We start from the raw sequence: 22,080 nt of genomic DNA, 5'->3' as shown, positions 1-22,080 counted from the left end.
CCTTCCGTAAAAACCTGTCTCTTCCGTCAAAATTGACCAAATCAAATCGGATTTTTTATACGTTGTACTTACGGACATTATGCACAGATTCTGGGAAATGAAATTGCGAGAAAAAAATCGAGAAAAATTAAATAAACAGTTCGAGTGGGTGTGGCTCCGCCCACAAGGGGCGTGGGACGCCCCTCATACAAAATGACACAACTAGACCATGATATCTCGCTTGTGTCCAAGTTTCATCAAGATCGCATCAATCGTCACGGAGCTATGCTCTGGAGAGAGTCACAGACAGACAGACACACAGACACAACAAAAATAGTGGTCACTGCTGGTGCCCGCGACCCAAAAAGATTGAATCCTAATATTGATCGCTGAGGGACAGCGCTGGGTCACTCGTTTCCACGCACACGAACCGTTTCTTGATTACCAGCGTCTGTCTTGTGTTGAGCAAGGCCTCGATCCAATCAAGGATCAATAATTTTATTATAACATCATTTTTCAACTTCAAGAGCTCTTTCTCATGGCAGACGGTATAAAAGGGTTTACCAAAGTGCAAATCGATTATATCGGGTGTGAATTTGACAATCAGACAAGGGTTCCATCAAGTGTGTGACGGAAGAGTGGGGGATGTAATGACGTTACACACACAGTGCTGATCACAAGATACGAGATCATTCGCTTCAAAATGTAACATTCAGCTGATCAATAAGTTTCCCAACCCATGTATAGAGAAAGATGAAACGTTTTTCAAAAGGGGAGAGATATTTGCATCCCTCCAATGTTGAGGTATTTGTTCAGATTTGATAGAATGGTTAAAAAATCTATCCTTGTATGCTATAACGGAGATGTTTGTCTTTCTGTTTGTCTGTGTCACCGTATTTTTTTTTAAAGAGATGGCAAAACGGATCTTCGTCAAACTTTCAGAGGCTCATCAGTGAGTGTATGCCTGGTGTTGGCTTAATGGTTCGGGGTCATGGGCTTGGGATCCTAGGATCCTCAGTTCAAATCCCACTTGCTGCTGAATTAATACCAGGTGGGGTTGACTCAGCCTGTCACCCTTCTGAGGTCGGCAAAATGAGTGTCGGCTTGCTGGTATCCTGTGTTGGAGTGGCGACCCGTCCAGGATTGTACCCAATAGCCAAGGAGACTGCTCAGGCAGCACCAACGCTCTGCACAGAGTATGGTCCCGATGGAAGGATGGATCGATCAGTGAGTGTCGGCGAGTGTTTTAGGCAAAAAAAAAAATTAGAAAATTTTGAAAAAAAACCAAGTTGGATTATCCGGAGCCGATGGGTCCCTTATCGGACCAAAGATCACCAATAGGTCGACCGCGTGGGATAGGGTTAATTGCCAATTTCAATTTACCTAAATACCCACGTCGTCCAAACTACCGGGGAAATTCACTCTCGGCAGGATCTGCGCGATCCGGGCCGTTACCGAGCCGGATCCGAGCCGTACCCCGAGCGGAGAGTACCAGAATCCTGCCAGGCCGATTGCACGATTTCAGCAACAATGAGGCCTCCTTGTTCCCGTTCACAGCGCGGCAAACCAATGATAGAAACACAGAAACGAGCTGGTACATTCAATAATAGTAGGCTGTGAGGCACCGAGCTTTTTAATGACTTTTCGTGGCAACCCTCTTCTAAATAAATGAAACTTGGAAGATAGATTCATTCAGAGATACTGGACAGATATCTAAGTGTTGGTGGGGAAAAATCATGGAACAAAGGGGTGAAAATTAACCATTTAATCACCTATAATACGAAGGTGTTGTCATTTGGCCATAGTGCTTTGAAGATAGTGCTTCTCTCGAAGGAAGTGTGTATAGTCTACAATCCATTCACCTGCAGTCATTCTGATTTGATCAGTGTCAGCTCTGGTGTCGTAGCCACACCGTCCTGCGAGAATGACATGATGAACGCCTGGACTGCTGGCGAAGAAGTGACTGCGAAGTTCCTTTTGGAACATATAGCTACTGGCCAGTCGGATCTGCATGCTCCCATCACAAAAATGAAATTGCAGTCATTTACGGGTCAGGCTAGGGCCCACGTCAAGGATCAGAAAGGATCAGATATTAAAATCTCGGACCGACAACTCTTTGCCAGATTACTGATTCTTGGTAAAGCAAAAAATGTTGACCTGAAACTTGTGCTTTCACATTCACTCGGTCCAGTTTCATTTCCATTGGCTAGCACAGACGGGTCCTTGGCTCAAACAAATAAAGCAGCTCTCCTCCGCTGTCTTGAGACCAAGTGGCCTGATTGCCTAAATGACGTTATTCCTGCGAATGGCGCACTGATTGTCGATGGCATGACTCCTCATCCTTGGTCTTTCTGTGGCATCTTTACCTGGAACTCTCGGCCAACTGGCAACGATGCTCTTGACCAAAGTCTGTCGTTTATGTGACTTCGGCAAGTACTCCAGGATCGACATCATCTTTGATCGCTATCCAGAGTTTTCAATCAAGTCCACTGAACATATTCGAAGACGATCAAATCAGTCTTCGATTTTCCAACACATCTACAGACCAGAGCAAAGGCTGCCTGTCCGCTGGAAGAATTATCTTCTGAGCGGCAGAAATAAGGAACAGCTAATCAAGTTAATATATATTCTCAGTGGAGTGCACAGCGTTTGGCAGACTCCTGTTTCGATCTCTATATCGGCCATGGGGACAGCTGTCATAAGGTTACGACTGATGACTGGAAGGCCACTGTTGTCGGAGTAGATGATCTGATGTGTGATCATTGCGAAGCAGATACATGTCTTATACTGCACTGCAAGCATGCCTCACGCACGCACAGTACTGTCGTCATACAGAGCCCAGACTCCGATGTCGCAATGATCGCTCTATCTCGGATACGGGACTTTCCGGCGATGGTCCTTTTCGAAACTGGAGTGAAAGAAAAGGCCAGAGTCCTCAACCTGTCAATTCTCTCTGAAATGATGGGCACTCGTTTAGGTGAAGCCATCCTGGGGCTTCATACGTTCACTCTATGTGACTCGGTAAGCGCCTTCCACGGTAAAGGCAAAAAGAAAGCCTTTGACATTATCAGCCGGAATGAGGATTATCAGGCAGCGTTCCGAGATCTTGGACAGGAGTTCATGGTTTCAGAATCGGCTTGCTCTGTCCTGGAACAATTCGTATGTCAGTTGTACGGACAGTCTTGTTCAAGTGTTGACGAGGCCCGACATCATTTATTCTGCACGAAGGCGCTCTGCGAACAGAGTTTGCCACCCACTGCTGATTCTTTGAGGCAGCATTCAAAGAGAGCAAATTATCAGTCGGCTATCTCACGGTGATGTACCCAGCAGTACATCAATGGCCCTAGTCCAGATAGCCACGTATGGATTGTCAGGTCAGACGGTATTTCTATATATTGGATGACAAAAAGGTCTGCACCTGTTGAACTGATGGAGTCAATCCATTGTGGTTGTCAAAAAAATGTGTGTGAGCTGTCATTGTTCGTGCAAGTCTAACAACATCTCCTGCACGGAACTGTGTTCATGCAAAGACTGCAATAACTTCGCCACTACACAGGTTGAGGAAGCATTACCGAATGATGCCAATGATGACGACCTATCTGATGAAGAAAATTGAAAGAAATAGATCATGAAAAGTTTCATTCGGTAACAAAAATTGCCACCGTTTCATCCTGTATGTGACAACAAGGATATATTTACATTTAATTGTGACAACATGGAAATATTTACATTTAATTGTGACAGCATGGATATATTTACATTTAATTGTGACAACATGGAAATATTTACATTTAATTGTGACAGCATGGATATATTTACATTTAATTGTGACAACATGGATATATTTACATTTAATTGTGACAACATGTATATATTTACATTTAATTGTGACAACATGTATATATTTACATTTAATTGTGACAACATGGATATATTTACATTTAATTGTGACAACATGGATATATTTACATTTAATTGTGACAACATGGAAATATGTACATTTAATTGTGACAACATGGATATATTTACATTTAATTGTGACAACATGGAAATATTTACATTCAATTGTGACAACATGGAAATATTTACATTTAATTGTGACAACATGGAAATATTTACATTTAATTGTGACAACATGGATATATTTACATTTAATTGTGACAAGATGGATATATTTACATTTAATTGTGACAACATGGATATATTTACATTTAATTGTGACAACATGGATATATTTACATTTAATTGTGACAACATGGATATATTTACATTTAATTGTGACAACATGGATATATTTACATTTAATTGTGACAACATGGATATATTTACATTTAATTGTGACAACATGGATATATTTACATTTAGTTGTGACAAGATGGATATATTTACATTTAATTGCGACAACATGGATATATTTACATTTAATTGCGACAACATGGATATATTTCCATTTAATTGTGACAACATGGATATATTTACATTTAATTGTGACAACATGGATATATTTACATTTAATTGTGACAACATGGATATATTTACATTTAATTGTGACAACATGGATATATTTACATTTTATTGTGACAACATGTATATATTTACATTTAATTGTGACAACATGGAAATATTTACATTTAATTGTGACAACATGTATATTGTCGCGGATTCGCGCCCGCCGGCGTGCTGACGGCCACGTAACTCGAATCGCGGCACGTCGCCCACCGGACGGACAATCCAGTCGTGACCCTCTCGGACTAACGCCGGGAACCAGTCACGGGTGGACCTTTCGGTCTCACCGCGATCGAGCCAATCGGCCCCCGCGTGGGATAGGGTTGCTCGCCAAATTCGACCTACCTAAGTACCCACACGGAGGGTAGACCGGGCGATCGCACCTCGCCGCAGGTCGACTTCAGACACGGGCCACTTAAGCGACCCGTTCCGTACTATCGGGATAACCGAGCGGTGTTATCGTCGGCCTCGACGGTTCGATTAATTATCGGGCGTATTCAGCCCACTACCAACCCTTTACGTGAAGCAAGATGAGGATTCAATGAAAGAAATGACGAAGCGAAGCGGGAAACAGTTCAACATAAAGCACATTTATTCGCGATGAACGGAAAGCACACATATACAATTCCACCAAAAGCACATAGAAAAGAAGACAAAAAGCAAATGCGACAATGCAGATATACTACCGACTACGCGAGCACACGGCAACACTTATACAATTTTACTTCACAGACGGCGCCGACAACACACGTTCCCAAAGCAAAAGAAAAGAGAACCACCCTCCAGGATGAGGGGGTAGGCGGGCCTGGGGCCGAGACCGTGTCGGGCCTACCCGTCTGGTGATGAGACGCGGAGCGGCGGTGGTGCCTCAACTCCGCGGGCCTCGCGGACAGTGTCTGGTAGGGGGTGGGAAGGGGGCCCCCTTGGTCGCACTATCTCAGCGCGGGGGGAAACAGGAGGGGGTTGCTGATGCTCGGGGAAAGGAGGATTTAACCCTGTCTCGGGTCCCGCGACGAGCGTCTCCACCTCGACCAGGTCGCGCCGTCGGCCTCCCTGGTGTGCAGCTCCCGGCACCGACGCGAGCACCCCCTCGTCTGCCTTCGCCGCCGCCGCCTCTCCACAGCCCCGTCCTCTTCGCTCCGACTCCAACTCCGAACTCTTCCTCCTGCGAACTTCCCAACTGCACTCAACTCCAACGCACACGACGACACTTTTCTGACGAACGCAGCCGCTTATATAAGCCCCGTGGCTTCGCCTTTGACCCCCTGCCTTCGACCTTTCACCTCGCTCCCCATTGGCCCGAGAAAAAGTGGGCGTGAATGCTTTTTGATCCATGAATTTGCATATAGCGACCGCCCTCCAACGCCCTGGAGGCGGGGCCAAATCGCCCCTCGCTCACCGATTGGACGGAACAAAAGTGGGCGTGAGTCGTTTTTGATCTGTTTTTGGAGCGGAAAGTCCGTGGTTTTGTACACGCTGTTCGGCGCGCGCCCTGCACGAGTCCAATACCGGTACCCACAAGCGGCGCAAGAACGGTGGCGATGCGACGGTTGCGAGGTGTGACGGTAAAGGTCGTGGCTGTTGTGGTGAAGCGGCGCTGTGGTGGGTGGTTGATGTTGTGATGACTGTTGAGACGTGGTTGGTGGTGGTAATCATGGCGGTTGGTCCAAAATAAAGATAGTAAAAGAAAAACGGCTATCCTGAAGAGTCGCAGCACGCATGAATGACATTTATTCCCTCTAGACAACGGGTTTGGGCCTAACTACACATATACTTACCGAGATACCTCACCTAAGGGACCTGAATGGTGGTTTGCGAATTTGGTCAACGACAACAATATATTTACATTTAATTGTGACAACATGGAAATATTTACATTTAATTGTGACAACATGGAAATATTTACATTTAATTGTGACAACATGGAAATATTTACATTTAATTGTGACAACATGGAAATATTTACATTTAATTGTGACAACATGGATATATTTACATTTAATTGTGACAACATGGAAATATTTACATTTAATTGTGACAACATGGATATATTTACATTTAATTGTGACAACAAGGAAATATTTACATTTAATTGTGACAACATGTATATATTACATTTAATTGTGATAACATGGATATATTTACATTTAATTGTGACAACATGGATATATTTACATTTAATTGTGACAACATGGAAATATTTACATTTAATTGTGTTTTTGGTGTTATGTGTCTTCCCCACTGACGTAATACCTCAGAACTGGCCCTGCATCAGTATACAGAGCACGTAAATACCTTTTTCCTTACGTTAATCCTGATTTCGGAGACAGCAAGTCCCAATCAGTGCCAAGTTCGAAACGAGGTCATGTGCACTTACGAAGTCTGAAAAGTAGGTCATGTTCCACATTGTTCCCATGACAACAAATATTTTTGAAATCTGTAGTTAAAGAGCTTTCAGAAAATGTATAGTTTCGCTATTTCCGAGAGGGTTGCCATGAATATGTTTTTCTAAGCACGATAGATTGCTGTGGCCCAAGGCCTACCCCTCTTGTCTCCTGCTCCCTTTGTTATACATTCTGTGTGTTAGCTCTTACATGAGCCTCTATATTGTATACAAAAAAACAAAGATCCTAAATTAATTATCTTCTTTGTGATGCATGCATGCACGTGTGCGTGCACACACACACACACACACACACACACACACACACACACACACACACACACACACACACACACACACACACACACACACACACACACACACACACACACACACACACACGCTCCCCCCCTCTCTCCCTCTCTCCCTCTCTCCCTCTCTCCCTCTCTCCCTCTCTCCCTCTCTCCCTCTCTCCCTCTCTCCCTCTCTCCCTCTCTCCCTCTCTCCCTCTGTCTCTGTGTGTTAAAATTAAATAATAATGAAACAATGTTTAATTCACAATTTAACGATATTTCGTCATGGTGGGACAGACAGACTATTATTATATAGACTGTGTGTGTGTGTGTGTGTGTGTGTGTGTGTGTGTGTGTGTGTGTGTGTGTGTGTGTGTGTGTGTGTGTGTGTGTGTGTGTGTGTGTGTGTGTGATTTTAGAAATGCAGAGCAAGTATCAGTGATGGGTTTGGATTGGATTACAGACGTTCTGCATCAGCTCGAAGCCTTCCTCCAGAGGGTATGACTGTCTGTGAAATACACAAAATTATTTCACTTGAAAATACAAATTCACCGCCATAGTTTGTAATATTACACTGATACCAATCGAAGAAATAATTTTCAATGAGGGCAAACTGTACCAGTGGCTGTAAGTAACACTGCTTGTTGTCTCAGCTGGAACTCCCTGATGGTGCTGTCAAGCTTCAAATTGGCTACGATAAGCTGGAGAACTGTTCAGAACAACCATCGTCTATCTTAGCAGATCATATCAAAGGTCTCCAGGTATTGTAAGACGAGTATCGTTTCGTTTGGCTCATCTGATTTGCTCATCGATATAAAACGTGTTTTCAAACTCGAAATATCCACCAGTTATGCATACCTCGTGCAAGCAGGAAATAGAAGGGAGATTGAAGGAGAACTGCATAATGAATGACGAGAGAGATGAAAAGTCTCAACTGCTGGTGCCAAAGGAGGAGGATGTGAAAGAATCGGTAAAGGAGGCAGAGGTGGATTCGAAGTTTGTTCAAATCAATGCTGGGAAAGCAGAGGTGCACATATATATAGTACGGCTTGACAAAGTTCAAAGTTGAAATTGCATTTGTTTTTTGTTTTTAATACTGTTACTGGATCCTGGATCATAGAACATGTGTGTAATACTCAGGTCACCTTTGGTGCCATTTGTGTACAGATCGAGCAAAGGATATTGGCCTTCATTCAAAGAAAGCAGATGGAAGTGGATGAAAACAATGTCAGGGAGTTTTGCAGAATCATTGACCTGAGCAAAGGTATAACAGATCAATTTCATGTACATACGTGCAAATATATATATATATATATATATATATATATATATATATATATATATATATATATATATATATATATATATATATTTATCTTTTCTTATAACCGGGCATAGTGGCGTGCGCCTGTAATCCGGCTACTCGGAGGCTTGGGTTGGAGGATCGCTTGAGGACGGGGGCTCTGCACTGGGCAGGGTGTAGAGCAGCCCGTAATCATGGCGAAACCCAAATCCTGATCCCTGTGTCGTAAGAGGCAACCAGGGTTGCGTCAGGAAGGGCATCCGGTGTAAAACCTGTGCCAAATCAGTATGCGGATCATAATGGATGATCCGCTGTGGCGACCCCTAACAGGAGCAGCCGAAAGATGAACAACATTTATCTTATCTTATCTTTATTTATTTAAATATATAAAGTAGTTGTGTAAGTTTGTTAGTCCTCTTATAACTCGAGAACTACGCATCCCAGAGCAAAACGAAAGGCATATTCAGAATCAGCACGTCTCAGTGGTACGACAGCACACCTGAGATGTTTAAAAAAACCGAAAAAAAAACTTCGTCAAATATATTTTTTTTTTGCCGTTTCAAGTTTTTCTGCCGCAATTGATTGATTTTGCGTGTTGTGACTTTTTTATTCACAACCTGATCAAAATAAGACAAAGACACACCAGTGGACGTTTACAAAGTTTCTGATCAAAATTTGACTCTGATTTTAGATGTCCTGAAAAAGGAAGAGCTCCATTGGTCCCAAGGCAGCTGCAGCTAAGCGAAAACACACTAAGAGACAACAGGAGACTGAAGAGGAGCGATCAGCCAGGCTCAATGAACAGGCACAGCGGCAACAACAGCGGCAAGTAAATGAGACTGAGGAAGAGTGTGATGCAAGACTTGAGGCAATGCGTCACCGCACTGCAGAAGCAGGAGCACTGGCCCAGGCACAAGAGTACAACAATGCCAACAGGGTGGCATTCACGTATGACCCAGCTGACCCAACAACTCATGCAGACATTGACCGAATGGACTAAGTCTGCGCCCACTGCTCTGCTTCCAAGTTCAAGGGAGAGACCAAGGGTGTGTGCTGCAGCGATGGCAAGGTTGTCCTTGAGCCCTCTCCTGCCCTACCTCCCTTGCTGAAGGAACTTCTCTCAGGTGAAGATCCCCTCAGCAAGCACTTTCTTGACAACATTCGGACGTATAATGGCAGCTTTGCGATGATGAGCTTCGGGCACAAGGAAGCTGAAGTCCAGGGCTGGATCCCGAGCTTCCGGATCCAAGGTCAAGTGTTTCACCGCATTGGCAGCTTGCTCCCGCCTGTAGAGGGCCAGCCATAGTTCCTGCAGGTCTACTTCCTGGACTCACACGCCAAGGAGCTGGCTGCCAGGAACCACAGCGGCCTCAAACCACACATCCTTGAGATGCTCACAAAGTGGTTTCACGAGAATAACCATCTGGTCCATGAGCTCAAGACTCAAAGAGATGTAGTTGCAGGAGGCAACTCTGAAGAGCGCCAGATCATCATCAGAGAGAACAAACGACCGCATGGAGAGCATACTCGTCGCTACAACACCCACTCTGCACCAGAAGTCACCATCCTAATGGACAATGACCCCAACAGAACCCAAAGACATTGTCCTCAAACTTTGCGATGGGGCACCTAAAAAGATCAGTGAGCTGCATGCATCTTATGATGCACTCCAGTATCCCATAGTGTTCCCATATGGAACAGATGGCTACAGCATCCATCTGGTGGCCAGGACTGCTACTGGACAGGATGGACGAAAACTCACACAGCTGCAGTACTACAGCTACCACATCATGGTGAGAGAGGGCAACCACATTCTGCAGATGCGACGACTCTTTCAGCAGTTTCTGGTCAATGTTTACTGCAAGATCGAGACAGAGCGACTGGGCTTTATCAGCCGGGAGCAAAAGAACCTGCTTGCTAAGAACTATGACAACCTCCGTGACAGCCTCATGAGCGCTGATGACGAACGCTGAGAGCAGGAATTTGGAACTTGTGCAGGGTGCTGGTGATTGCTTGCTTACTCTTCACGGACACTGTGCAATCTTTAACGTCCACCAACTAATATCAGTAGATGGGATGCCCAGTTTAACATCCATCACATGGATGGCACACATATTGACAAATGCCCCATCTGTAAAACACTGGGATGACAGTTTATAGCCGAGTCGGAATTCAAACGCAGGTTAGATGGCTTAGACTAGAGTGTGCGCATCTTCAGCCCATCCTGTCAGCCCTCTTCGAGTTGGATAAATTGAAATGTATGTGCAGATTTGTGAATTCTTGTTTTGAATGGAAATGTTTTTGTTTTGCATGAGAGGGGAGCTGTGCAAGGACCGATGCTGCCTTTACACCACGCCCTGGATGCCGAAGTCACATTAAAGGTACCAGTATTCAGGGGAACAAGCAAAGTACATTTTGATATCGAAGAAAAACCATTTGTAGTACATTTCGATAAACAAAAGCGAGCTGTGTGCCTCGTTATTGCAGTGTCCCGTGTGGTGAACACGTATGGTCCACAAAGCAGACAGAAATTGCCAATAAAGACCGAGATTGCAACGCGGGGTTGTGGAAACTCGGCGATCGAAGAGAGACTTCAAAATCTTGAAGTTCATCTTCAACTCAAACCAGGCAGGTGAACTTTGTGCTCCTGTGGGTGGAGGGGGAGAGTTTCAGGCCCTTCCTTTCCTTGTTATGTACATGCATTTCCTCTACCCTTTGGTAGTTTGTAAACCTGCTGCCCTTTGTCGTTTAGCTTCTCCATGAGCCGAGACCTTGGTGTAAAAAAAAACAAAACAATTATAAATGAACTTTTTCAAAATCTCTTTATGTTGACATGGAAAAAAACATGTACATGTCAGGACAGTGTAGCAAAAAGATTTATTTTTCCATCATTAAAATTTGTGGTACAGTAAACCCTCAAATATTGTGGGGGGTACGTTCCTGGAATGTGCCGCGATAATTAAAACCAAGGGCCTGTGGGGAAAGGGGGTTTCGGTCCCTGGGCTTCAAGAAAATATCGAGGAGGGTCGGTGGCAGCCAGAAATAAACACATCACAATTGAAATAAACATGTAAAACAAACATAAGGCATGTTAACATTGAAATCAACATCGAAATAAAAGAAAATATGAATTAAACAAAAACACAAGACTTTTACCTTTTTAATCCTCACAATAATTCACAGACCGTTTTTGTTTGTCCTGCAGTTCTGGACAGATTACATCCAGACTTGCTACATAGGATCAGGATGACCCCAATTAATGCATCGGGGTGTTTCTATCTTTGTCGGTGGTCTGGTCGGAGGTAGTGGGGTTGGAGGGGGGGTACCTAGCAGAGTACCTGCCCTACGGGTGATCTTGTCACCCCGTAGGTGACACCCGTAGGGCAGGTACTCTGCTAGTTCCAAAACAGAGGTGGGTGAAGGTAAAAATATTGTGTACTCTGCCATAAAAAGAAACCATCAGACTTAGCTCGGCATGATGATGCTATTCGAATGGGGACCAGGGAGGGGGGATTCAGCAATTGGAAGAGCAGCATTGCTTTTACGACGAAGGTGCCTGCTGCATTGCCACATAGGAGAAGGGTAAGACAATCCTTAACCACCTTGAACCCTGGAGCAGATCTTCCTTGCTTGGACAGGAGGGTACGACATGTCATTCTCTTCCAGAATAATCCCATATTGTCGGCATTAAAGACCTGCTCCAGCATAAATCCCTTCGCCTTGATTAGTTCCATGAGCTGCGGTGGGTCGTTCTCCACAGCATCATGGTCTGCTGGTGCTGCTTCCCAAATTGATTGTACATGATATATGCCGAATCTTCTTTTGAATTTCTGAAACCAGCCCTTGCTGGTGTGGAACTTATGAGTAGCCATGGTTGAACGGAGCCTTCGGCCCCAGGTGTCTCATGGAAACGTTGGTAAATCCACAATGATTTCTCCCGTATCACCGGTTCACTCAAAGGCACTTTTGTCTGTGTTGGGTCCTCGATGCAAACATTAAGGGCTTTCTCCATCATTTCACAATGAGGATCACAGGACTGCAGTGAGACTTTTGCCCTTTGTGGAGCGCTGGCGGCAATATTTGCATGGATAGTTGACTCACTTTTACAGTTGTACCGAACAGTCGATTCATTTAAAGGTCCCCTGAAATGCCAAAGTACTGAAATTTCATTTATATATGTCCTAGAGGAGTTAGTTTTTCATCGTGATTTCAGATCTGACAATGTTTTTTCACAATACTCATTCTGTAAAATGTAAAATTAAAAAAACAAACCTCTTCGGGAACGCCCCTAAAAATTCTCCTGAAAGGGGCGTAACCCACATGACGTCAACTACAGGATTATAAAGGCTGCACGTAAATTACTCTGGTTGGTGGTCTCTGTGATTCTATTGGCTTCCTGTGTTCCACATTTGATTGGGCGACTCAATCACTTCGTTCATTTCTGCTTTAAAAAATCGAACATTTGGTTTTGAATAATGGATGACATGGACTTTCACTTGTCTGTTAACGGCAGTGAGTGTGAGAGAAATCAAGGATTTTGGTCTGAATCACATGGAGAATTGTCGGATAACGTAGTCGCGAGAGGTGAAGTTCAGGCAGCTGGAAATGCAATACGGCCTTAGCAGTTCGAGCCCGAAGCAGGACAAGCAGAGGAAAATGGCGATGAAATTCCCGGCGTTCATGATCGGGAGGACATCGAAGGAAGACTTGGCAATAACAACTGGTTCGACTAAATCCTATTCGTAATTCAATAATGTAAATTCGACTTGCATACTGCTCGACATCAGAAATGTTTTAGTTAGGTGACGTGACCAACGCGGCGCAGCGCAGCGGACATTGTTCTCCGCGGCAAATAAATTGCAAGGCCGGCGCATGTCATCGGCCGTATCTCTCCGCGCATAAAACGAAGCAATCTCGCTGTCCGGATACGATGAAAACTTGTGTGCAGAACACACCTTGTGACACAATTGTCTCGAGTAGTCCGATAAATCTGACGTTCTGTTGCATATTTATTTATTTTATTAACCTCCGCCATCGAAGATGGACGGAGGTTACTGTTTTCACCCCTGTCTGTTTGTTTGTGAACAGTATGACGGATTTCGACGAAACTTGGTGGGGGGATTAGGTATGGTCCAAGGATCACGCCATTAGATTTTGGACTTGGTCCAAAGTCCATTTAAAAAAAATATTTGAATTTTTGTTTTTGCATTTCTGCATGTTTTAAGTGATTTCCAACCAAAAAAAAAAATTTGTTCGAGAAAAAAAAAAACCTAGAAAATTTTGCAACTTTTTTTCAAAATTTCGATTTTATTTGAAAAATATTTGAATTTTTTTTGCATTTCTTCATGTTTTAAGTGATTTCCAACCCCAAAAAAAATTTGTTGGAGAAAAAAAAAAGTTGCAACTTTTTTTTCAAAAAATTTTGGATTTTTTTTTTTTTTTGGCATTTCTACATGCGCGTCGATCTAGTTTAGTTTATTCAATCGTGGTTCAGTTGACTCTGATCCTTTTTGACCTACAATGAATAGGATACGAGGTTCACTTAAGTGACCCAGCAGTATTGGCGGCGGAGGTTTTGCACTCTACCGAGTGCTCCCCCTCTAGTTAACCTCCGCCATCGAAGATGGATGGAGGTTAGTTTTCACCCCTTTCTGTTTGTTTATTTGTGAACAGTATTACGGAAAAACTCCTCGACGGATTTCAATGAAACTTGGTGGCGGGGTTAGGTCAGGTCCAAGGATCATGCCATGAGATTTTGGACTTGGTCCAAAATCTAATATGGCCGCTATGGTGGCCAATTTGAAAAAATATTTGAATTATTTTTGTTTGCATTTCTACATGTTTTAAGTGATTTCCAACCCCCCCCCCCCCCAAAAAAAAATTTAGAGAAAAAAAATTTTTTGCAACTTTTTTTTCAACAAAATTTCGATTTCTTTTTTTGCATTTCTACATGTTTTAAGTGATTTCCAACCTCCCCCCCCCCCAAAAAAAAATTATTAGAGAAAAAAAAATTTGCAAATTTTTTTCAACAAAATTTCGATTTTTTTTTTTTGCATTTCTACATGTTATAAGTGATTTCCAACAAAAAACATGCCAAAATTATAATTACAGCTGATTTTGGAATTTCAGGTGGATATACCCACGTAAAATCAATTTCTGTCTCAAGGAATCTAGTTATGATGAATGAATTGAGTATGTAAAAGGGAAAGTTGCAAACTATAACTCTGTGAGCACTGTTGACGTCAAATTGAATTAAATGAATAGGATATCAGGTTCACTTGAGTGACCTAGCAGTATTGGCGGCGGAGGTTTTGCACTCTACCGAGTGCTCTCCCTCGAGTTCCTACTGTCGTCATGTAGCACCAGTAGAAAACAATGAAAAAAAGAGAATAATAAATAAAAGCTACAGCACGTCAAATTTATCGGCCTAGTCGGACTGACGACGGATTTATCGGACTAGTCTAGACCAGTGTTTCTCAACCGGGGTTCCCCGGAACCCGAGGGTTCCGCAAGAGGTCGCGAGAGGTTCCGCGAGAAACTAATAAATAGGCTAATGTATTTTTGAGTAGTTTTTGTTTGATTTTAATATTTGTAATTTTACTATACACGTACGGCATATTGTTGGAAACTCCTTGGTTATTATAAAAGAGGCTTCAACCTCTTATATTATTTACAATTATAACAACCATAGGGAATGTATTTAACGATATCTATATGGCGCCAGTGTGAAGCCGCCCTCACTGGTTAGTGGACGTCCTGTACGCGGCGGATTCTTGTATCATTGAGTGACTGACTCAAGTCCGGGACGCGTGCACGGTGTCCATCTATCTTCTCTGTGCTTCCTAGCGCGGTCTCTCTCTCTCAAGGTTAGTTCTCCTGTTTACCTTTATTGCTTCAGCTTTATTTGTTTAAGTTTTGTTGATCAAGTTACATGAGGTGTGTTTTTTTTTTTTGATTTAAAAAAGATTTTATTTTTTTTGTGAATTAAAACCTCGGTGTGAGGTCTCATAAACGAGCAGTATGGTTTTTTTTTCATTGCCAATAAATTTGACAAAAAGGGGGTCATTTTTTCCTTAAACCAGGTATCCGAAAAAAATATTATATTTACCACGTGAACTACGATAAAAATAAAAAAGCTACATATTAATAATGGAATATAATAATTTTTATGCAGGGGTTCCCTGAGACATTAAAACTATTTCAAGGGTTCCACAAGGGTAAAAACGTTAAACACTGGTCTAGACTCTAGAGATCTCGAGTCAATCCACTCTGTGCGAGTTTCTGTATGTGACGTCACGCTGCGATTCGCTGAAGTCCATTTTTTTTAGGGGCGGGGCATAGCAAATTGTGAATAGCTCCAGAAATGTTTGAAATATTGGTCTAATTATCCCATTTTTGATTTGAAAAAAAAAACATGGGTGATTTCTTCACGAGGAAGGTAAAGTTAATATATATATATATATATATATATATATATATATATATATATATATATATATATATATATATATATATATATATATATATAAAACAAGTTTATTTTGCATGTCAGGAGACCTTTAACCCATAATGGCGACCCACACTTTCACCTCTTGCCAACCTATCTAGCAACTCTATTTTTTCGCGCAACATCATAACCTTTCTCTGCCTTTGGGCACAACTAATTTTGTCCATCGTTTTATGTTTGGGTGCCATTAAAAATGGCGCACGAGAAACAAAAGACTCCTAATTGGAGGTAATCGTACACACGGACGCAAACGATGACTCATCTTGATAACTGCAATTGTTCGAAATTAAATACTGCAATAACTAAATCGGAACACAATAGGTTGCCCGTGATTGTTGGTCGAAACTCGCAATATTTGAGGGCTTACTCTACTGTATAATGATCTGATTTGATGAGAGTTATGGTTAGAGTGTTCGCTCTGAGTCTGGGAGGTTGGCTGTTCAAACCCCAGCAAAGGCATGATGTCAATTTGGCCATTGTTACAGCGCATTGTCATGTAGGTCGTCCAGTGCCATTGGACGTCTATGAACGCCTCAAAACGCTGGAGAAACGTGTGCTTGATCTGGAGGGAACTTCCCCAGAATATATTCAGCCATTGGTAAGTTCATTGTATCTGAGGTACATAACAAGCTATTTATTTATGTAAGCATGGTGGGGGGGGGGAGGGGGATGGTGGTTAAAAATTCTAACACATTGATGACCCCTCACCTTAAATAATGTCATGTAATGGACGGCAAGATAGAGATCAGCGTGTACCTTTTTTTTTCTCATCATCCCATTTCACCTGCAAACTGAAGATGTTAATCTTTCCGTTTATCGATATGAACCCTTTTCACTCTACTGTGTGGCTCAAAAATAAAAAAACAAATTGTGGAATCTGGTTTAAATTTGGAAGCCATTTGACCTTTCTATCATATATGTTAATGCCAGACTCGGTGGTGTGATGGTTCAAGCATCCATTCCGAGTCTGGGAGGTCGGTGGTTCAGACTCTGCCAAGTCGTACCAAAGACTTTTAAAATGGTACGTGCTGCTTCCTTGCTTTTGACGTTCATCATTTAAAGGTATAAAGCACCAACAATCCCCATAGATTGGCATCCAAGGGGAGGAGGGAATTCATCTTTAGAAAATGCCCTGCTGAGTGCGGTGAGAAAGGTGGCACCACTGAAGTGACGGCACTTCCCCCATTTCAGTGGCTGTGTTTCTCTCATCGAACAGTATTGCCTCGTGCGTGCGTGCGTGCGCGCACGCTCCACTACGAGCTTTAGATCCTGTGAAGAAAAACAAAATGCATGTCCCTTCTCCCCAATATAATGCAATGATGGATCCGTGAATGCTATGGAAGGCGAGCATGTGAATAATGGAATTTGTTGCTTCGTGCAGTATTTGGTATCTTGGGATATTAGGATTTGGCTGTGCAGAGGTTCCATCTATCCATTGGGACCATACTCTGTGCAGAGCGTTGGTGCTGCCTAAGCAGTCTCCTTGGCTATTGGACACAATCCTGGATAGGTTGCCACTCCGACACAGGATTCCAGCATTGCCAATACCGACACAGGATACCGTCCCGTACTTGATTTCAAATTTTTCAAAATTTGGATTTTCAAATGGCCAATCAGGCAGATTTGATCAGAAAGCCCTGAAGAACAGAAATGCCAAATTTGATGCTTGTATCATAATTTGCACGATTTTTCTACTATCTACTACACTACAAACAATATTCACGATTTCCTTTTTGAGAAACGAGTCGCACAATTACTTGCAATTTTTCCTATTCCTTGTGCATTTTATCACATCACTTCCTGATGTTGAGACCACGGTAGCGTGCTGATTGAGATCGAGCGCTATCCACACGTATGGTCTTGGTAGAGAAGAGCTTTAATTCACACCAAACATGTATACATGGAGAGATATAGAGAGACACAGAATACCCACAGTAGTCCAGCTCAATCTAACTCTGCTAGCTTGGCACTCTCGCTTGCCTTGTATACAATTTGTCCTGCCCCCTTGTGGGACCATCTGGTTTCAAGATTGGCCCGGCTCTCATCACTGCTTTCTATCGAGACTGTTTCCCAAAGATCAATTTCCTCCAAGGGGTAAAAGCCTGGTGCTGATTTCCTCCATTTGGGCTCTAAAAGCAATCTGGTTTGGTCATTATCCGGTCAGGAAGACTGCTTACTTTTTAAGAGCCTTTACCTTCCTTTCCTTATTCCACTCTTTGGAAAGTGGAAGCAGCTGTTGTGCTGTGTCAAATGGCACTGATTTATGATCAAGCTTCCTTCGGCTCGAGGCTTGTTTATGACCGAGCTTCCTTGGCTCAAGGTTGATTTACGATTGGGCTTCTCTTGGCTCAAGGTTTTACAAGGGCAATGAAAAGCCAGTTGCTCAGCCGTGTCACAAAGAAAGAGACTACATGCTTTGGCTTTTAACACAGCCAAGAGCTGCAGCTGTTAAGAGTACTCTATAACGAATGCTTTTGGCTCTTTCTTTTACTTTTGATTTTTAAAAGTAATTCTGCTAACAAATGGCTATTCTCAGCTTGGGAGATATACAATCTCTCCACAATCGCTCCTCTTGTTACTTTGGAACATTTGTGTAAAAGAAACAAACAGTTACATAATAAATTTGAGAGATGGAGCATCCATGGACCGGTAGGACGGCAGGCAGGATTCTTTTCTACAGCTGGTCCACTCTTATGGTCAGCTCCAAGTGGCCCATGACGTCACGGAGGCTCCTCCTGCACCTTCTAACCTTATAGAAAAGCCCCCTCTCTACCCCCCTAACCGGCCCACCAACACTCCACCCCTCTGTAGAACAGTGGATACGTTTCAACGATTATGACTTCGGCATAGGTCCTGAGGAAGCAAAGTTACTTTCCATAAGCAGCTCTCACAAAGTTACTTTATGCACAAAAGGATATATATGTATATATTTAACTAACATGGGTTCGTTACGAACAACAAGTAAGAATATTTTGGCTAACTATTGTTCTTTATGAACAAGTAAGAATATATTTGGTTAACTGCAAGCCAGAGTACAAAATTCCAGAGTAAAATAAGAAAGTACAAAATTCCAGAGTAAAATAAGAAAGTACAAAATCCCAGAGTAAAATAAGAAAGTACAAAATCCCAGAGTATTTGCCAACAAGGCAGTGGTTATATAGTGTTTGTTCCCATGCCCTCCATTGGCACAAGCAATTCGAGACACTCATCCAATGTGAGATTGAGCAGTGGGTCAACAGTCCCTTTAAGTTCACAGTATATTTCAGGTTCTATGGGTTGGGGAGAGAAAGAGAAGTGAATTATCGGGGAGGGTAAAGACGGTGGAGGTGCTGGCAGCGGCTCGACCACGGCAATCACAGCAGGCCTTCCCAGGTCCGTCTTCGTTTTTGTTGTCTTCTTTGCTGCAGAGGAACATCGTCTCACGCACTCCCTGATTAGACTTTTAATACAAGTGATGACAACGATCACAGCTATGAAGATCATGAGCCCAATGAACAACCAATGGATTATCCAGGCTCCCCAACTGCCAAATATTCCCATCAACCAAGATCCCATTGACCATCCCTTGTTAAAATTATGATATTTTGCACCTTCGGCCTTTATTTTGTTGGCCAAATTGTCGATTTCTTCTGAATTATCTGGGATGTATGTGCAGCACTCTGCCCCTATGACCGAACAAGTCCCTCCCTTTTCTGCCAGCAGCATATCCAGGGCGATACGGTTTTGCATAACGGTTGTCCGTATAGCTACCAGCTCGGCACATCCTTCGCTCGTGGTGTTAGCCAGTTTCTCCAATGATGCTGCCAAATTAATAATTTCCATGCACTTTTGCCAGCTCCATAAAAAGGGAATGCAATCATAAAAAAAACCTCTCAACTTCTGAAATGGCTCTTTTCGATCTGGCCTGTGGCCAAAATGGCGATTGGTCAGTGATCCGAATCCGGGGAAGTACAAATCCCAAATAGCACGACCCTGTCCATCCCACCGGTAGCCATGAGTACGCCTTGTATCCACACACAAAATATGTACCATTCAGGGGTGCCTGTGGTTCGACGAGGTTATTTTCTTCTATATTTACAGGTATGGTTGTCCCGTTTATTTGTCCTTCAATGATGACCGCCTCATTACCATATCTAGCATAATGTTGGCATGTTGATTCTCCTAAGTAGGGTCCGCTGCCCTGTCTTCTAACGAGGCAAATTAGTCCAATTTGTTTGTGCAGGAGTTGAAAATGTGGAGGGTACTTTTCTAATCCTTCCCCCTTCTTCAATCCGTCAAGGTTTGTTATTTTTATTGCTCTCGCCGGGCCCTGTATCACGACTCTCCGTTCAATAGTTCTGTACTTAGGGTAATACCAATGCTCAAAGCTCGTACAATTGTATCCCCCCTCTTCCCAGTTACTCCTTATTTCCGCTATTCTTTCTTTCACTGATGCTGGTGTCTTCTCTACTTTAGTTAAAATTGGCCTATCTTGCCTACGGACTAAGTACCCACACATCTCCTCCCCCTGGAGTGGAACTGCATACAAGGGTAATCCGTGTTTTGAGGAGTGTGGGAGGTGGGAGCATACCCAACATTCCCTTTTGTTCATTGTCCTAGCGTACTGTAGGGATAGTGCCAAGTAGGTGTTCAGTGGATGGTCGGTCAATTCTTTATGTAGGGTTATTTCTCGTCTCTTTCTTTTATCACCCCTTAACTCTCCCTGATCTAATCCCTTACTCCCTTTTTCCCATTATTGTAGTTCTCACATTATTAGTGATTCCTTCATCATCACGTTTACAGTCGGCATTGCGAATTACCCATATGCAAACTAGTGCACAAAGAATCGCGGTCGTGGTAAGATAGGTGTTGTTCATGTTGTCCCTGTCTCTGCTGGTATTGCAAGCTTACAATGTGTGGCGTGTATCCAGGCTGTCTTACCTTCGCACTTTACCGCAGTCGGAGTGGTCAGCAGTACCTAAAATGGTCCTTTCCACCGAGGTTCCAAGGCTGTTTTCCTTGTGAAGTGTTTTATCAGTACGTAGTCTCCTGGCTGGAAGGTGTGGTACGGCTCGTCCACTGGTTCGGGTAGGGCCTCTTTTACCCTTGTGTGTATCGCCCTTGCGATCCTACAGAGCTGTTTACAAAATGTCAGCAAGTTCTCGTCCATCATTGTAATATTCAGCTTATCCATGTTTGTGGGGGCAGTCACGGGCAGCCGCATCGGCCTTCCCATTAGTATTTCATGAGGGGATAACCCTGTTTTCCGGTTTACTGTTGATCGCATGCTCATTAGTGCCAAGGGTAATGCATCTGGCCATTTTAACCCCATTTCCGTTATTATTTTTGCCAATTTGTTCTTTAAGATTCCGTTCTGCCATTCTACAGCACCTGCTGACTGTGGGTGGTAAACACAATGAAATGCTTGTTTAATTCCCAGTGCTTTACATGCTGCCTGTGTCACTTCCCCCGTGAAGTGTCCCCCCTGATCGTGGGACACCTTATAAGGGATGCCAAATCGGCAGAAAAACTTTTTTAGCAGGTGCTTTACCACGGTAGCGGCATCAGCCTTTGCACATGGGTATGCCTCTACCCACTTGGTGAACATGTCTACCACTACCAAAACATTGCTGAACCCGCATGATGGAGGCATTTTTATGAAATCTATTTGTAGGTACGTGAACGGTCCCCAAGGGGCTGGATGGGCTCCCAGCACTCTTGTTTTTCCTTCTTTCTGTTGGTTATGCTGTTGACATACCTGGCAGCTTTTACAAACCCCTTCTGCTATTTTCCCGATTCCTGGTGCATACCAGGATTCTTGTACCTGTCTCACAGTCCCTCTCTTGCACACATGTCCATTCAGATGGGCCATGCGTGCAAGCCATGGTAGGATCTTAGTAGGCGCTATGACCTTCCCTTTGTTTGACCATATAATAGTCCGTCTTCATTCACTGTTCCTCCTGCAACTTGCCATTTGTTACAATCATTTAGCAATGCTGCAGTTTGAATTGTAATAATATCTGACAAGCTATACTGATGCAGCTTAATTTGTTCCGTTGGTAGTCGCGCTGGCAATACCGAAGGGATTGGCAGGCCAGCCGCCTCCTTTGCAGCTTTATCCGCCTTGTCA

The 22,080-nt window shown here is 43.3% G+C and overlaps 1 protein-coding gene across 11 annotated transcripts in view; it reads left to right on the top strand.

Moving 5' to 3' along the window:
• Positions 1-22,080, top strand: part of MBIP (MAP3K12 binding inhibitory protein 1) — an 81,083-nt gene that overhangs the window by 17,736 nt on the left and 41,267 nt on the right. For 4 of the 11 annotated variants that reach the window (XM_085851282.1, XM_085851279.1, XM_085851280.1 and 1 more), the window contains exons 3-9: positions 7,581-7,659; positions 7,815-7,922; positions 8,030-8,203; positions 8,329-8,425; positions 10,780-10,845; positions 10,952-11,092; positions 16,472-16,569. In XM_085851282.1, coding sequence (XP_085707408.1) covers positions 7,581-7,659; positions 7,815-7,922; positions 8,030-8,203; positions 8,329-8,425; positions 10,780-10,845; positions 10,952-11,092; positions 16,472-16,569 — 763 coding nt within the window. Of the gene's footprint in view, positions 1-7,580; positions 7,660-7,814; positions 7,923-8,029; positions 8,204-8,328; positions 8,426-10,779; positions 10,846-10,951; positions 11,093-16,456; positions 16,570-22,080 lie in introns of all 11 variants that reach the window. The other 7 variants (XM_085851281.1, XM_085851277.1, XM_085851278.1 and 4 more) reach the window with 4 other exon arrangements.

This window comes from Eptatretus burgeri, chromosome 13, assembly GCF_056783735.1.
Source record: "Eptatretus burgeri isolate ZD-2024b chromosome 13, Ebu_testis_v1, whole genome shotgun sequence".
NCBI classification, from domain to species: Eukaryota; Metazoa; Chordata; class Myxini; order Myxiniformes; family Myxinidae; genus Eptatretus; species Eptatretus burgeri.
Note: the sequence above shows the minus strand (reverse complement) of the source record. Positions and strands in the feature narration are given on the sequence as shown.